General features: G+C 38.5%; 1 protein-coding gene and 3 long non-coding RNA genes across 4 annotated transcripts in view; 2 read left to right on the forward strand and 2 right to left on the reverse strand.

The window, feature by feature from the left end:
- LOC149099168 (uncharacterized) overlaps positions 1–19,072 on the reverse strand; it is a 276,702-nt gene that overhangs the window by 151,143 nt on the left and 106,487 nt on the right. The window lies entirely within an intron of this gene.
- On the forward strand, positions 639–1,316 carry LOC149099195 (uncharacterized). The gene is made up of 3 exons (XR_016203857.1): positions 639–697; positions 812–844; positions 1,247–1,316. It is a non-coding gene; the product is annotated as an uncharacterized LOC149099195 (long non-coding RNA).
- On the reverse strand, positions 2,119–13,473 carry LOC149099196 (uncharacterized). The gene is made up of 5 exons (XM_089278279.1): positions 5,742–13,473; positions 4,646–4,891; positions 4,319–4,354; positions 3,600–3,774; positions 2,119–3,146 (listed from the first exon to the last, which is right to left on the reverse strand). The coding sequence occupies exons 1-5, from the start codon at positions 5,812–5,814 to the stop codon at positions 2,909–2,911; spliced, it is 768 nt and encodes a 255-aa protein (XP_089134405.1). The 5' UTR covers positions 5,815–13,473; the 3' UTR covers positions 2,119–2,908.
- Positions 18,452–18,945, forward strand: LOC149099197 (uncharacterized). Its single transcript, XR_016203847.1, has 2 exons — positions 18,452–18,681; positions 18,804–18,945. It is a non-coding gene; the product is annotated as an uncharacterized LOC149099197 (long non-coding RNA).

Genomic DNA, 19,072 nt, shown 5'->3' on the forward strand with positions numbered 1-19,072 from the left:
TTTTCAAGGTACATGTACACACTTCGACTCTTTTCACCTTTTTGCATTTCAGGGGTGAGCCGCAAATTATTAAAACAGTAATATGAAATTTTTCTAGGGTGTAACATAGAAGCTACAGATGAAGAGGAAACAATGGCTGTCGAGTCCTCAGAACCTTCTTCCTGCCATAATTCTGCCATTTTGCGAGGTCAATTAAGGCAACAAACAGACAAATTTAAACGTACCAAGCTAGAATACCTAGATGAAATTGGCAAACTGAAGGAGGCACTGAAAGCAGAAAGGGAGTTGAATGATAATCTGAAAGACGAACTAAATGCAGCAAGGAGAAACTTGCCAGTGCTAGTGGCTCCTCAGGAAGAAGTTGACTGTTTAGATGCATCCAATAACGGCAGCATAGAAACAACTGTGGTGCACTCCCTGGGATGTATTGTCAGAAATTAAATGTACTGAAAATGCAAAAATAGTGATGTCCTGCCCATCTCAAGCCTAAAACTGGACATAGCAGACATAAATAATACAAAGACAACAATGATACTGCATGAACTATATACAAGGTTTGACCAATTTGTTATCATCTGTGTTCAGACTGGAAAAAGCACAAGGTTGACACATCTAAAATATGAAGTGCTGCGCCTCACAATAACAACTCAGTGCCCATTCAAATGTTTTGAATTTTGGACTGGATGTTATATTTGAGGTAATAGACCCAATGTCAGTGTGGTTGCCATTCATTTTGCATAAGGTCAAGACGACAACTGCTGTTTGTGTAAAGCATCTAAGTTGACTTTAGAAATCTTATCCTTTTTTGTAGTTCAGACTTCCAAGAGGTCTTGCAATGAGTCAGGTATGTATTTTGTCATAAGATTGTTCAAGGTTTTTTGACATTCGCATGTCTACATTATGATAAGATTTCAAACAATTTAAAATTAGAACTGGACTTTTTTTCACTAGTCCCTCAAATTGAAATCACCTAGTATCAAAATAGCACTCTGTAACCAGTTATACATGTCATTTACGGTAACCCCACTTTCCTTCATGATACAGGTTATGTGGATGATTCTTTAGATTTAGAAGGTGCAGACAGTGATTCGTTCCTGATTTAAGAAAACGAAGTTCAAGTTTTAGATCAAGTACCCAAAAGTATTTTAAACCCCATGACCTCCTGGATCAACAGAGCTCTTTACCAACTGACCCACTGTAACAATAATTATGTCTGTTCTTCTAACCCTATCTATAACTGTCAAAGTCTGTATCTTGTGACAATCAAGGCACACCCTCAAGAAATGCTGAATCTGGATCCTCAAAACAATCATCAGGCAAAGGTATGGGTGTGTTACAATGATGCAAGCTATATGGTGATCAGATCTTTTAAATTGGTTCTCCTCTACATCAGTTCAGCGATAATTTGTAAATCAGTGTTAAAGTTCAACTGGGTATGCTTATCATACCTCTAAGGGGGGAAAATTGGTGGACTGGTGCCCTCTAGCTGCCTTAACCTAAGATGACCAGGGGGGCCTTTAGGGGCCTTTAAAGTCACAAATATGAAGAAAGTTGCGAACTGTAAAGTATCTCACTTACCCAAATAACTTTTCAGTCTGAATAATATTCACTTGAAAACAGCTATACACGTGATGCATAATCATAGCTTTTCTAGATGTAAATGCGCTTTGTCGACAATTTTGTTGAATAATAAAACAATTTTCCTGTTCAATCTTGCAAAATGTCACCTGATTTTAGCCCAGTACCTAAAAGCTATTTCTCTCTTCAGGTGTTGGCAAGAGAAATCTAACAGATCAGGAATGTGGGAACTGCAAGCTTTGCTCATCAAAGAAAAAGAAAAAGAAATCTTCAATGGATAAATGTAACATGTGCAACCAATGGCAGCATGCATCATGTGCAGGAGTGAAAATAAGTGACTACAATGATAAATTTAAGTGTGGTAATTGCGAGTAAAATGAGACAAAAACTTGATAACAAATTTCCATAGTCATGGATGTTACAAATAATTTTGTCAGAGGCCATATACATGGATCAGGCCAGGCCACAGACAAAATAACAGATTTGAAGCAAATCACATCCATGTGTTCCAGTTGACATTTCATAGCTTACTAGCTCCTGTTTTTGAAAGTGATGCATTTTTTTTTAAGTTTCCCAACAATATTATTGTTTCACGTTACATTACATATTTTCATGTCAATGACAACATAACCCTTGTCAAGCATAGTTCCTGACCTATGAGCACACCAAAAATACTCCCTGCATTATTGTATGAAAGAATGTGTTTGTGTAGTTGGTTAGATTTTTGGAGGAAGCAACAATGCTTCATTGGAAAAAACAACTGATAATGATAGTTGACATAACAACAATAAATAATTAATTATGAAGACTTTAATCTTTTGATAAGTCACATGAGAGAAAACCATTTGACATTGGGTGAATTGTTTTGTGCATATCCCTTGTGTTTAAAATGAAAAAAATTATTTGAACTTGCATTACACTGTATTTCATGGATTCTTTTTTATTTCTACAAATGTCTGCTGGCAGTTGGCATACAAGAAAAAACTACATTTAAATAAACATTGGAATAAGTAATGAATAAATATAAGTTACAGACATACTGATCTTCAAAGTGAACATTGCTTTAAAGTCATTTTGTTTAGAGAGGCAACTTGGGTAAAACTGGTGTCTTATTCCGCACATGACAGAGTTCAGTGTATTTGTTTTGTCGTTTCACAGAGCGATGAATGAAAAACAACTGGTGAAGTCTTGTCATGGCACAGATAATCTTTTTCATCCGACTGGCCCATACAAAAGTTTGTTCACAGGACATGGTGTTAAATTCGGAAGGAATCTTGCCATTTGGATTATAAAGGGTTTTGCACTTTTGGTCTTTGTGGTTTCTCAGGTGTTACCTGTCAGTGACTTTAGTAACCAAGTGCCAGGCCTTCTCAAATGGTTCTCGGAATGGAAGATTTTTCTTGGAAATCTTCAAATTGTCCACATGGCACATGTAGTCATAGGCTAACACAGTAGATTGCATAGCACTTTCTATTTCTGCCAAGGGCTTTCCAGCATCTTGTAGGGTTTTAAACTGCCTATACAACCAAACTGCCAAAATAAGAAAGGCTTGAGTAGGAAATTCTGATCTGTAAAGAACAACAAGGATTTTAAAACACTAAAAATAGATTGAAATATTCCACATAAAGGGGTACCAGTTCCCTTAACAAACTAATAAAAAGCTGAAAATGTCACAGAGCAACCTGGTTTCTAGGGCATCTCGTATTCCCACCCTCCCTGAGTGGGTTGGTCACGGAAAGGTTCTGGAGAGGTACATCCTAATGGTATCTAGCCATCAGCTTAACACAGTACCTGATACATTTTGAGCTGAAAGATTAAAAGGGCTCCACTTCAAAAGATGACGGCTGATTTCTTAACATGGACATTGCCACAGCATGTGAGTTGGTACTACAATAACAGGTCTGATGTCCTATGCACATGGGAATTAGTGATTATACCCAATTCAGTAAAGTTAAAATAATGCGTCCTTTGCTTTTATATGAAGGAGTGTTTTATAGTGAAAGATAATCTCTGTATCACACCTGCAAAGGGGCTGCCAATATTCAATATGACCTCCAGCAGTAACAATAAAGAAAATTCCCCTAGACCAACAGTGAAGTGTTTTCCATCCTCCTGTATCCTTGTTGCATTCTACTTTTTCTTCGTGTTCCTCAGAATCTATGAAGTCAGGGTTAGACTGCAAAAACTCAGCTGTACCTGTGTTTGGACAAATCAACATGTAAACATAATTTAAACTCTTCAAAACAAAGCAAATCCACTTGCCTTAAAAAAAAGCAAAGCTTTAGGATCATCTTGGTTAAAATCCAATTGAATTAAGTCAAATGGTTTCACAAATACTGGGCCAGACTATAAGGGGTGTTCCACTGATACCACAGAGCTAAGTTACATTAGTTACAGTAGTTTTTACAAGGCATGATTTCCACAGCTTGCTATAAATAAACAATAATTAAACAACCTTGACAGCTTGAAGCATTTTTGTCATCAGTTGAAGTACAGTTCTGTGCATAGATTTGCAAGTTTGCTTCTACACAGGAATAAGAAGAGCTGTCAATTGATCTAGGCCCCGGATTGTCTTGTGAGAAAATATAACATGGATAACAATTAGATGCATACAGTGTTTAAATAAAATTATACTGTACTTCCCATATCAATATTCGTATTTCCAGTCCACATATGAAAAGACAACTTATGCAGTACAGTCCAGAACTCAACATGAGTGATACCATGAGGTGCAGCTAACCTTGATCAGCGATTTCCAATGCCATTTCTTCCATTTCTGTAGGATAAGATTATGAATCAACTACCAATGTCAACACTGGTACTGTGCGGTATTATTAAGGTGAAATGAAGCAGTGCCATTTTCTGGTCATTTGATAGCTAAATACTACTCTAAATAAACCAAAACTATTATTTATTTATTTGGTTATTATTACTATTATTATTACTATTTATTTAATATTATTATCATTATTATTATTCATCAAAGCCATATTATTATTATAACAATAAAGCTGATACGTTATCAGTTTGCAAAAGATTAGGCCAAGATACATTAGGAAGAACAAACCTGCAAACTTATCAGCATCTGGGACTCCACATTTCTTCAGGAAACGCCTCAGCTCTGAGGGATAGCCTGCTGCTTGTGCCATTTTACAGTGTTTTTCACAAAACACATGTCCATGCCTTGGACTTATTGGGCAAATGCAAGGGTAATTTGCATTGCCAAATCCTGGGACTGAAACAGGGACTTTCCACATGCAATGAACATAACGCAACTTCCAGTTGCCATCAGCAACAAACAGCCTACCACAACCTTGGGAAAAAAGTAGGGTGCAGCAAAGTAAAATATACAAGATCTAAGCAATGATACAATAAAAGAAAGAAAATGCTTATCAATGAAACTATTTCACTCCTAATCAAAACTATAACAAAATTCTCGAATGTGATTGGCTATCTGAGCAGCCTGATTTGAGCATTAATTGGACAGTGTACGCGTCATGCTTGTAATTGGACAGTACGCATCATTTTGCGCATGCTGTTGCAGTGTACTATATTGAGTAAACTGCTGTGTTTCTCAGCATTCACAACGACATTTAATCGTTCAGCACTGAATCAATGGTTTGTTCGTTTGTCAAATTTTGTAATAGCTTTGATTACTCGGTAACAGGACATCGTGTCGTCCAATTCAGTCTGTAATCATACTTGTGATTAACAAATCGGACTCCCGCTGCGTGGTCGTCCGATTTTGTTAATCACTCTTACGATTACAGACCGAACTGGACTCCAGTCAGTCCTATTACCATTATTAATCCAAGTAATCTTCTATACGGGATTTAATTCAATGACTTACAATTTAATTATCAATCGAAACAAAAATCATTATTTACGTCATCTAATACCTCATTCACAGCAAAGCTAAAACACATTTGAAAGCTGCATAGCTAAACATAGTTTAAAATTAATTCTTTATAGAAGTCACTGCTTTGAAGTTTGCAAACTTCAAATTAAGCACAGTGAAAGCACATGCTAGGGTTCAGTTCAATCCAATGTAAAAAGGAGTCTTTTTCGTCTCCTGTTGCGGATTTTCATTTTGTTAAACCTGGTTTAAGTAACCATGTTTTGTTACCGTGAATGGGGCATAAGTTATATGGTATAAAACAGACCTTTATCTGAGCAAAGTTTAGAGCAAGTGTGAGCATACAACTGCTCAGAACGTCTGCGTTCCACATATTCCATTGCATCCTCTTCACTTCCAGAATAAGGCAATGCACTAGTCTCGTTGAAAGACCACTTTTCTCTTATTCCCAAGTCATTGAGCTCTTCCTCCAGTTACTTCTTCCAGTAGCTTTTAGCAGCCAACTTAGCTGTCAGTTCACCAGTGATCATCACTCCTAACATTATAAAAAATAGGACACGTTACACACTGATAACAAGCTGATAACCAAGCTTGGCATACATTCTCAACAAATGAAATGGAATGTGTCAACATGTATTAGATGGCAGGCCACTAGATTTCTTTGAAAATGCAATATATCCTATGGAGGCAATTATCGTGAGTAAGCGGGCCAATCAGATTGTTTAATACATCAAGGTAGCTGAATGTGTACATAACAGGCATAGTCAATCAATAAACTGATATCGATTGATATGATTGATTTCCGATATCAATTTTTATTGACTGACTACGCCTGAGTACTATTTTTTGGAAATAACATCCTTTCTCTCAGTAAATTATTTATGATTCTTACTAATGCAATAGGACTCTGGGAATGACAAATTTGACTTCCTTTGTGAGGAGGATTTCCATGATCAGATAAAACCACCCACCTGGGATGCTGCACTTCAGAAGCTTCAGGGGGAGTATGGAAATGGCATGATAATCACGGCATTTGTTGTCATCATGCATTATGCAGTCATCATAATAACAGTATGCAAAGTAAGGAAGCATTTTGATCACTGTGAGTCAGCCTAGCACGTGTATCTTAGTACAGTAACTACATATAGTAGATTAGAAAAACAATAGCACATTTAGGATTTTTGAAGACCTTTGAACTGAAAAAACGGTCAAGCCTGATATGTAATTAGCTTAAATTGCTTCATTTTAACTACCTTTTTAACTCGTGAATTGCACATGCGCAACATGAGTTATTGTGAGTTGTGGGAAAATGTGTCGCTCGCTCGATGGGCTGTAAACATTATGCAAATGAGGTACACTTGTGGCTTACTTTTGAATTGCTGTTCATCTTTAATTAAAATAAGCTGTTTTAAAGGTCTAAATTAAAAGATAGAAGTTAAAGAAGACTTGGCCACCGAAAATGAGAACATCAAGGATTGTAAAATCGATGAGCAGCACATGTTCTCACTGGACGTGGACTTCGTATGGATTTTACAGAAACGGAAGTCGTTGAAGTACGGTTACGGTATGGTAAATGCACATATAGTGAGCAAAAATGATATAAACACAGAGCATTTATTTATTGTATCGCTAAAAACAACGAAAAAAAAAGGAACAAACATAACGAGTCACCCCCCACCCAGAGCCACCGCGGAACCTTTCGATCCGCAATCTTGTCCACTACCCTCTGTGCTATGTGAACATTACAGAAGAGCTGGAAAACAAACATTACAAGAATTAATTAAACCGCTGATAACTCGGCGGCCTCCACTCTGTACCAGGATTGTCTGGAGGTTAATTTGTCCTTCACCGAGCAACTGTCAGTGAGTATATTTGGCATTTGTGGATTTTTCTGACGCTCAACAGTGCCTTTTTTAAAACTTAGAGGTCACATGTGTTCATTCATCAGCAAATAGAGTCGAGGGAAGCTGTTCATGACACGTTTTGCACCAGGGCTCTTCGCAAGCTACACTCAACACAGGTAAGCTGAAACCAGATGTTTTGTTCAAGAAGCTTGGTTTTGAAGAAATTGGAGTGAATCAATGTAGTAGTTGAAGGATACATTAGTCATCACGATCACCGACTGGATCTGAAGAGACTATAACATTCCACATTAGGCCATTTGTGTTTGACTTTTTTGAACATGGTGAAAGAGAAGTTGTTGTCTTGTTATTTTGCCTTTGATTTCCTTGATGGAAGACCAGGTGTCCAGCCTGAATGAGAAAGGAGTAAAAGCTATAGTTTTGGAGCCAGAAAGTTCTGACACAGAAATTAAGGATGCTTTTGAAGGTAAATACAACCTTGTGTTTATAAAGTCGTTGCACTTTCAAGTGGGTTTTGAATACAGATCGTAGATTTAAAGCAGCTTCCTGGACTTTAGAAAACAAAAGTGGTAATGCACAGTATTACTTTGAAGTTTAACTCTAATTCTTGCACAACTACATAGCCACGGCCGATAAAAACTCAAGCTTTCGCTTTAGCGTAAAGAATTAATTTGAACATGCTGTCACGCAGCGAAGCATGTCTGCGAAATTTTGAACATGTTTGCTTTTAGATGTTTTTTTTGCCTCATCTTGAATGAAACTTTATTGTTATTGAACTTCCTGTCATGTCTCTTTCATTTGGTTACCTCTCTTTGGAAATTTTAGGTTTTTAAAGTTAACAGTATTTTTGCACCGTGGATTTCTACATATTTAATGATGGCACGGCCCTGTTTGTTTAGTTTATTCGCTTTGTTCAAATACATTTTTTCTTAGTTTTATTAGCTACTATAAAACTCCTGAGAAAAGAACTAAGTGGGCACTAATTTAGCACAGTTGAAATATGATTTATCTCAAAATGATTGGCTTGTTTTGTTGTAGATTTTATTTACAACTTTCATCTTTCTTTCACTACGCCCCATTATTTGTCGCACATGAAGAAATTATCTGATTTCTTGTTCTTAAATTGTACTTTAGATGTGTCTTTTCGCTGTTATTTTCCGGTGTTTTCTCAAATGTTATCCGCGATAGTAAAAGAACTGAAATTTTGTTGTTTTCGGTCTTGTTTTGTCCTCCAAAGTCAATAATTAACTCATTTTTGCATGTTCAATTTTCTTGGCTTTTGTTGCGCGGCAAAGGAAAAACAAAATTTCTTGTTTTCTCATCAGTTATAATACACCTCAAGTTGAGTTCTTTTTGTTGATATTTTTTTAAATTTTGGTCCGTCATTTGTTCAACTTTAAATAAACAATGTCTTAAAATCTGATCTTATACATGGTTGTGGTTACTGGGCATATGGTTTATTTTTCTGCTTACGCTCGCTCTGAAATACTTCAAAAAAACTCCAGGGAATTAGGGGTAGGCTGTGAATCATTACGTCACACCCATGTTTTCGTGCCAAAAATCATACAAATTTTAAATTTGAATCCGACCAAGCGGAACAAGTCGACTTCATTCTATAGAAGTAGAAGTCTACTTGTGGCAAGTCTATCTGGAGGCGTTCATGAGGGATGTTTGGTCTATGTAAGCATTAACTTTGAATGGCTACCCTGGAACTGCAAACACTCATGCTCCGTCCACACTACGCTGGACAAATTTGAAATGGATGTTAATCATTCTGAAAACACATCAAATGTTTTCCGTCCACACTTCGTTGGAGAAATTTGAAAACTCAACAATCACCAGTCTTTTTGGATTTGTGTTTGAGGAAATCGTAACATCATCGTTTTGGAAAAGCTTCCTTTTTGAAAATGTTTTCCGTCCACATTAAAACACAAAGCCGGCAATGTTTTTGTTTGAAGAGCGTCGGTTTTCATGGCGAATTAGTGTGGACGGAAGACCTAACCGTAGAAATAAAGCTGCGTTTTCAAATTTCTCTGGCGTAGTGTGGACGAGGCCTCAATGTAAATTGTTTATCAAGTATTACAAATCAAAACTGAAGGTCAAAATTGTTAAAATTACGCACTGGTTGGTAAACACGCACTGAGTATCAGATAAGATCGAAATCTCCGGTGATATCAGAAATTGTTCTTGCAGACAGACTGGTTGGTGGTTTCCACTGGAATGCTAGCGGGCTTGTACCAAGAGTCTTCGTTCCCCTCAACCAGTGGTCGGGAAATGAGCGACCCTGGAGGAGAGGTCTGATTTGAAGTCCGAAAATATTGGACTTGAATTGCGCCTAGCTCATAAACACGTGGCTCAGTCAAGTCGCTTGTGTTTTTCTTTAGCATGCAAGGGCACCTGTTTTTTTCTGCTCTTGTTTCATGCAAAAAGAACAAGAGCCAAAAAAACCGGATGCTCTCACAGGCTAGTTTTTCTTCCAATCATTATCATTGTTTTTAAAGTCAGTGATACTTAAGGCTGCAATAGAACTAGATATTCTTTGCTGTGGATACTTCACCATTGGCATACCTACATTGGTTACATGAGCTGGAAGTCTGTTCCTCTCTTTTTGCTTAATTCTTTCTAATTTCCCTCAACAAAGGAAAATAACCCATGTTTCCTCGTCGCCTTGTTGCAACTTGAAATGAAAATATCGCCTAGACTTTGCATTTCATGGAATTTTTACATCGGAAACTTCCATCAAAAATGTGATGAACATGTCCTTGTACATGTACATCCTTATAAGCAGAACCTGAAAATGTCATTTTGCAACAAAACTCAAACCTCGTTTCTGTTTATCTCATTTGATAAAGGGAGAATGATTAATGTTTTCATTAAGACAGTATTGCCTTGATTTTTCAATATTTCCAATGTTCACTTTTCAACCACATTTACTTGGTGAACCAGAAACAAAAATGATGTTTAAAACACATGACCTCATCCACCTTTGTCAAATGTAATAGCATGATCATTTCAGTTGTAATGCCTTCTTATGCAAATGTTACTTGGTTTCCTTGGTACCTATTAGCGAACACTGAGCTACTGCTCGTACTCTAAATATGAAAATCAACCACAATATTCCCTAAACCAGATAATACTAAACATAGTGCAAACAATATTTTATTTCTTTTGTTCAATTCACGAGTTTGCTCACAGAGCACTTTGATTTCTCTCAGGCCTATCAAGCAATAAAATCCACCCAGTTTTGCATGGTGGTTTATATTGATTAAAACATTACAACACTGTACTCTTCTTTATAATGATCCCTGCAATATTTCATTGCCTTTTTCAGGATACCAAGGAACATGTTCAAACCAAACTACCCAAACCAGGAATAAAACTTGGTACACTATACTTTGGCCATGATGCTAATGCTGAACACTATGAGTCAATAAAGCCTAAGACAAAGGTAATTATTACCCAAAGCAAAAGTCTTACAGCTATGATTCAATACTGGTGTTCGCAAGGTCATGGGTTCAATTCCTGTCGGAGACTCAGAATTTTTCTTTGTCCCGCGCTTGTGTCATGTTGATTAATTCACCTTCACATTTCATTACTGAGCTTAAAATTCACCATCTTTGACTTATCACTACTCACGATGACTTTGATAGCGTTGATCCTAGCAGTATGCAGGACACCTGTCATATATGAACTCAGTTCAATGACCTTGCTCTCCATGAGTTCTCATAGCTCAGTGGATAGAGTGCCCGCCTGGTGTTCGGGAGGTCATGGGTTTGATTCCTGTCAGGGACTCAGAATTTTTCTTTGTCCCACGCTCATGTCATGTTGATTAATTCGCCTTCACATGTAAAAGAGAATCTTTGTAAACCAAGACCCCCTCTAAACACTGACTTGCTAAATGATTTTCCTACAAGCCTGTTCCCTACTAATTTGGGCAATGACCAACAATATGATGTACCTGCAAGTGTGATGCAAAATTGCCAAAGTCAAAGTTCACTAAAGCCCAAACAAGAAATGCATGAGGACTCTGATGACTGCAAAATGGAGTGTAACATCTTCACCACAGGGTCTTGCAAAAGATGTCTCGAACATAGAGGCCAATTTATGTGCTCCCTTGCAGAATGATGTCCCTCAAAATACTGTTCCAGAGTTTCAGTCACCAAACACCTGAGCAGGTGACTTGTCAAGACACCATCGATGATATGTCAGCAGAATCGCTTGTCAGTGGATGTTCTTGTTTCTCTGCCATCACTGAAGGAGGGCGACTTGATGGATCAAACCAGGCTGCCTTACGTGTCTCTATGGATGAAGCCACCGCAAGAGTGGAAGTGGCTGCACTATTCAACGTAATACCACGTATATCAAGTAAACTGTCCTCTGATCTTCATCCAGTTTATGATGATACAACAAATTCAGATCCATTCACATTAAATATGCGCCCTTGTGAAAATGTTGTCAAGGAAGCTGAAAAGCTTCCTGATGATGAAACGAATGAGGGGAACCATCCATCAGGTACCGACATAGTGGGTATTGGACAGTTCTCGGAACATGGATTATCAGCTTTGAAACAGTTTTGCACCATAGCAAATACTAGACATAAGGTGTGTTCTGAGGCAAATTGGTTCAACCACTTCAGGTGTTCATCACCAGATTTAGTGAGGATTCAGGAAGCACTTTGGCACCAACCAGCCACTAATATAATCCTTAGGTTTGGAAACAAAAGTTTTGACTTTACTTCATTTGCAGATCTTGCATTGGAAAGGTATATTGACAGTTTTGTAATAGACATTTCCATAGGAAAGTACTTAGAAGAAGCAAGAATGAACAGAAATGACAATACACTTTTACTTTCCTTCAGAATTTTATGACTAGATGAAAGTACCTGACATCAATTTCAAGAAAAAGCAGATGGCGAGAACAGCATCTCAATTGAAGAATTTCAACACCCTCCAGCAAATATTTGTGCCAGTCCATATGCCAAACCACTGGGGTCTGATTTGTCAATTTGTCAAGGATGGAAATGTACTTTGATGATAGACTAAGATATGTTCCCCCATTTACAACCCTTCCCACAATCAAAGATTTGTTGGAATTGCTGACAAAAATGTATCCATCTCATGCGACCCTCCCAACAAAGTTTTGGGTAAACTGCAACCACTTCAAACGATTTGGAATGCCAGATCGAAGAGTGAATGATTCGAAGATGATTGGTGCTGGGAGCTGTGGAGTTGGTGTTATCATGGCAGCAAGAGACTTCTTGGAGAGGGGCCCTTCATGTATCAACAGCTTTGCGTGGAGATACAGTGACATGGACTTGCATCGGAAAAACCTTATGCTTCAGATTCCTCACGAGGAGCCGCAACCGCTAAAATTTTCGTCCCAGAGTAAATTGGATTTATTTTTCGACACTTAATTTCGTTGACAGGTCGGTGAGAAGATAAAAGGCTACCGCTTAAATGAGCAAGACACCTTTAGTGCAAAAAGTTGTCAGACGAGAGCTCAAACGCCTTCATCAAAAATTTCCCTTGATGACAGAGAGTCTCCGGCGATGATTGCTGTCGCGCGCCTTCGTGATATGTTTTCTGGACTACGATATTTCTCCTCGGTGTCAAGTAAAAAATAAATGTTGCAGCGTAAAACCTATACACTTTGTCCTTGTTTTGTCATAACATGTAATATTTTATGAAGCCGACGTGAGCTATACAGCAGTTATCCTGTTTTAAGACAAACCTGATGGGAATCGCTCTTAAATGCGGCGTAGCAGTCGATTCCTTTCAAAGCGCGCGGAGCGCTGAACAAACGAACGCGCGCGCGAGTGAAAACATGAGGAGCAGTGGGGTGATGAGGCGCGCTCGTTCGCTTGCAATTTCCTTTGTTTTTTTCCATGCGCTTAGAGCGCAAACGACTGCTATGGAGGCTAGGTTATTTTTTGTTCTCTCATAACGAAAAAAGACACACTCATAGTGGTGTTTGGAATAAAAAAGAAATCTTTACAAAGATTATTGAATTAACATGTATGTCGATTTATTTAGCTGAATAGGTCTGAGCAGTTGGCTTTGTCGTTCCGATCGGATTTGGCCTGGTTTTATTACGAAACGGCTGTTCAGAGCAAATCGGCCCGATTAAACAAAAAATCTTTTGCATCGGAATTTTCTCACAGTCAGTCAAATCAAGCAAATCAAGCAAATCAAGATTGAAGAGAGCACTCTCCCAGTGTATGTAAAAAAGAACCGTGCGACGGTAATGCAATTTTCCCCAGTTACCCATTTATGTCATGTCACGCAATCATTCCAACAACTTCCTCATAGCAATTAACAGAAATAAAACACGAAAAAAAAGCAAAACGCAAAACAGAAAAAAATACAAACAAACAATATTGGAAAACAAGAACTTGTAGTTTAGACAATACTTGTTTATTTGACATATTTCGATACATTGTTTTATTGTTTTGGGAGACTACAAGTAGTTAATATTAGCAATATTAGTGATTAATAAATTAAAAAATTAACCAAAGGTTGATAGTGAGGCGCGAGTTTCAAAATTTACGCGCCATTTCGATTGAGTCTTCAGTTCGGACGCAGTGTAATCGAAAGCTGGTTCAAGTTAGCAGTACAAGTCTTGCTCCAAGTAAATACTGGTATGTCTTAAACGATGAAATTGGCGGATCATCATTTCGAAAATGGATGGACAATGCTTTTTTTCGCCTTTTTCCGGACGAAGTTCACAAGATCCCATTCTGTAAACTTAGTGATAACAATGGAAGTCCTCTTGACCCGAACTTGTTCGGGATCAAATACCGAAAATGCGACATTCTGGTCGCCTCGACACTTGGTCTCTGTGGAGGACTAATTCGTCAACGCGATTTGAACGACCAGGGCTACTTGGCCAGCGATTCTTTCAAAAGAATCGCGCAAGCAATTAATAGTCATTGCACGATCACTGGTCTGTCACGAAATGGCACGAGTTCGAATGCTGACACAAACTCATGTCTTAAAGAAGAGCTGAATGAAGCCAAGGATAAAATCATGGAACTGCAGAGTCTTCTTGCTATGCACAAACAAATGTCCACCAATACGGACGAGAAATCGGCAAAATCCCCGAAACGAAAGAAGATGAGGCTCAGCAAAAAAAGTGCGGGAGAAATTCTTCGCACACTGGAAGATGTACCGTAAAAACTCGTGTATAAGCCGCACCTTTTTGCTGAAATTTTGGGCTCAAAATGGCGGGTGCAGCTTATATATGAGACCATTACTTTCAGAGGGGGCTAATTGCCTAGTTAGTGGTCAGATATAGTACTTAAAAACGTAAGTAAATAAACATTCAACATTTTGAAACCTGTTGCTGTTGTTGATCATTGCTTTTGATAGAAGTGGTGGCTCCTAAAGGAGCCTTTGTCTCTTCAGGTTTTAAACCTGAATCTTCTACGCGAGTAGTTCTTTCAAGCGATTCATTTGTACTTCCTTTGCGCAGCTAAACTCTAACTGGCATGGAATCTCCATTCCTCCACAAAGCAGCTTACAATGCCTTCTGCGACCGATCACTTCAATACTGATCTCTCCGCCATGTGCAAGAAAATAGCACGCTATTCGTGAGAACTCACGGGGCAAATGACCAACTGTTTCGGTGTTCTTCACAACTTGCACCGCGTGTTTATCCATAGGATTGTTAAACTCGCGTCGAGCAACAAGTTTTTCACCAATTGAAGGCTTCCATACATGTTTATAAACATGGTATCCACGCACAGCTGATGTGAAATGGAACTTTTCCATGTTGTTTATCGTTCGTTCGATCGTTCAATTCGATCGATCTACGTGACTCGGCCCAGACTTCTTATCGGTTTTTAGCTAGCCAATCAAAGTAGAGTGCATCTGTGAGGCATTGCTAAGTGACCTAACCAAGCCGCATGCTTGTGGCTGTAAATAAACCTGGTTTTTTTTTGCATGAAAATTGATTCTCAAGGAACTTTATATTCAAATTTTTGATAACATGCTCAGCTTATACAGTTACCTATGTAGCATGGATCCTAAATCATTTTAGTTTTGTAGGTATATTTGTTCTATGATCGTGAAATGTCACAAAAACTTGTGCTAAGAAAACACAAGGATCAAGTCATTCGCAACTTGAGCATGGTTAACCGATTGTCTGTTTATTGTCTATTTAAACCAATCAGATTTTACTCTGTTTGATCCGCGCAAGAGTCAAAACATTCGATACGTGTCTTCATACTGTCAGTTTATTGTCATCATGTCAGAAAGGGGTTCTCCCAGAGCATCGTACACTGCGTCTTTTAAACTTCGAGTTGTTGCATATGCTGTAGAAAAAGGAAATCGTGCCGCTGGAAAGCAGTTCAGTATAGATGAAAGCTGTGTGCGTCGCTGGCGCTCGCAACGTGAAAAGCTGCTGAAAACACCGCGAAACAAGCGAGCTCTACGTGGTCGATCTGCTGCATTTCCTGAACTTGAAAAAGAAGTCGCTGCATGGATAACCGAGAAACGCAAAGCTGGCACTGGCGTATCCACCAATGTCATATGCCTTAAAGCAAAATCAGTGGCGCAAAGGCTAGGACTGGAACAATTTAAGGCATCTAAATGCTGGTGTTATCGTTTCATGGACCGATGTGGCTTCTCCATCAGAAGGCGGACCATGATTGCTCAGAAACTTCCCCAAGACTATGAAGAGAAGTTGATCAAATTTCAGTGCTATGTCATGGCTAAACGGAAGGAGCATGACTTTGATCTTAAATACATTGGTAATGCAGACCAGACACCACTTACGTTTGACATTGTAACGAACAGTACCGTTGCAGAGAAAGGAGTGAAGAGCGTCCCACTTCTAAGCACAGGTCATGAGAAGGATAGGTTTACTGTTATGCTCACCTGCCTCGGAGATGGAACAAAACTCCCACCTTACGTTGTGTTTAAATGGAAAACACTTCCTAAGAACTGGAACTTTCCCAAAGAGGTTGTTGTCAGGTGCCAGGCAAAGGGCTGGATGGACGAAGCACTCGTGCAGGACTGGTTACGAACTGTTTGGAGTAAAGTTGGTGGCATCAGCAGGCAAAAGTCCATGCTTGTGTGGGATTCGTTCTGAGCCCACTTATCCAAACCAATTCGCTGTACCTTGAGGTCTCTAAATACGGAGCCCGTAGTGATTCCTGGTGGCATGACCAGCATGCTTCAGCCATTGAATGTATCTATCAACAAACCCTTCAAGGACCGCATGAGGGCAAAGTGGCAAGAATGGATGTTGGCTGGAGAGCACACCTTTACTGCCGGAGGTCGTATTCGGAAAGTCGAGCTTGATGAGATCTGCAGATGGATCAGTGCTGCCTGGAATGACATACCAACTGAAATGATTGCGAAGTCGTTTTGCAAGTGCTGTATCACCAACGCAATGGACGGTACAGAAGATGAAGAAATCTGGGAAGAGGAGTCTGACTCGGATCCATTCGCAGACATCGACGAACTGGACAGCGATGAAGAGTTGTACTATGCAGATGACTTCGAGCGACAGCAAGCAGAAATTGCACCTGAATTCTATGAGGCCATTTTCGGTGAAAGTGACAGTGAGGACTTTTATGGTTTCTAACTGAGCTGAACGATAGAACATTTTCACTTTGGACAAAGATTGATAAGACGAACTTCAAATTTTGCACATGTAAATAGTTTTTGCGTAAAAGTAAGGATAGGTTAACTTTTTAATATCGATGACACATGTACCCGTTTCTCTTTCGGATACAAATGTATCATTTAGTATTGTAAAATATAATCTACAAGTCCAGTTATTTGCATGTGTATTTCTCTTGTGTCCAGACTCTCTCTTTAAATGACTGCGTGGTTACTAAGCAATCATTTTGCATTGATCGGTCAGAGATTGTTTTGCTCGGATTTCCGTTTGAATTTCATCGTTTTCCACTATCGCCTTTAGCAATTAAGGCAACATCTTGTCAAAAGAGCCTCTCTTTAGGAGGATATCAGAAATTCCGTTGAAGAATAGCTTGTAAAAGGTATTTCAAGAGTTATTTAGCTCGCAGCAAATACACAGCATCAGATTTGACCAAGCTTACAATGTACAAGTAATCACTTTCTTTTGCTCAGCGCTTTTTAAAGAGTTTTCTTTTTTTCAAAATCAAGCTCGAAAGTTGGGGGTGCGGCTTATATACGAGTGCGGCTTATACACGAGTTTTTACGGTGTGTGATCGGCATAAGGCTTCTGTGTCGTCCGTAATAGGCCATTTATGTACGCACGACCCCGCAAAACAGCCAAGCGAAGCTCGGAACATAATTTCTGAAATTGTAACCGCAGTCACAGAGAGGAAGGGTGTCAAGAGAGGTCTCGAAGCGCTTGTACCAGATGTGCTGCAACAGTATCTACATCAATTCCGTGTCCCTGATTGGGTTCTTCTGTATTTCAAACTAGAAGCAAAAATTCCAGATGAAGGATGGCAAACCATGATGAACCTAACGAAGTTAGGAAGAACAAAAGTGAGTCATAATTTGTTCCCGTGTTTATTGATCACTTAATATTTTTAATGGGGGGGGGGGTGTTACGTTTATAAGGCTTTATTTTATATATACACTTTATCCTTATTGGTCTCTATAAATTTCTTATTGTACTAGTTGGGAGACTTTGATAAAGTATTAGCCCCCTTCGAGCCCTGATGCCAACATACAAATTCTCCTGACTAGTCTCCATACATTTTGTATTGTACTAATTGAGAGAATTTGATGATCTTTTGTCCCTTTAAGCCCTAACATACTAATTCTCTTTACTTGTCTTCATACATTTTTTTATAGTACTAGTTGGAAGAATTTGATAACGCATTATTTATACCCTTCTTCAAGCCCAGATATGAACATACACATTCTCCCTTCTGGTCCCCACACATTTCCTATAGTACTAGCTGGGAAAATTTGTTTAAAATTCAAGGCAATGTATTTTTGGTGATCACTTTCTTAATTCTCGCAATCTTTTTATCACGACATACATTACTGATTCATTATACTGTGAGGTTAAACTTGATCCTTATCACACTTGAGCATGTCAATCAGTTTTTTTTATGAATTCATTCAGGCTTGGCAAGTTTTTGCAGAAAAAAAATTAATAAGAAAGAAGGATTCCCTGTGATCAGGCATATACAACTGAGGTTGAACAATTCTGATGCAAAAATTCTTTTGAACAAGAATCAAATCAAAGCAGTCCGCAGAATGATATTTGTAATTGTAAGGAAAACCTTGGGTCTCTGTGACACACCAAAACCATTGAAGGGAAGGCAGGTTGCCCTACAAAATGTTCTGGTGTGGATGATCCGAGAGCAGAGGCTGCATGGACTAGATCAAAAGGATGTTGAAATCAACATAAAGCTTGATGGCAGACCATTTTGGGGTAAGCAGTCTGCATTAATCTCAAACAATTAAGTTGAGATCCATATAATTATTATTTATTATATTCTTTATACATACTCTTACAGAATATCACCCTTACCTGATTCTCCACACTGTTTTTAGGAAAAGATCAAGTAATGGTTGGTCTTGTGCCTATTGACACACCATTTTCCTCAAGTCAAAGTTGCAAGGCAGTCTTCCCTCTTGCAATAGCTAACTGCAAGGAAACAAGGTAGCTTCAGTACACATACATTACACATACATTAATTTACACACATATTTGTAACATATGAAGTAATAAGCACAAATTAAAGGTTCAATAGTTAATATGAAAACTGTATATGGTTTAGTTTAAAATGATATATTATGTGCTGTTATTGGTTAATTCTCAG

Source organism: Orbicella faveolata, unplaced genomic scaffold, assembly GCF_042242905.1.
Source record: "Orbicella faveolata isolate gen_17 unplaced genomic scaffold, um_ofav_v1 contig_46, whole genome shotgun sequence".
NCBI lineage: Eukaryota > Metazoa > Cnidaria > Anthozoa > Scleractinia > Merulinidae > Orbicella > Orbicella faveolata.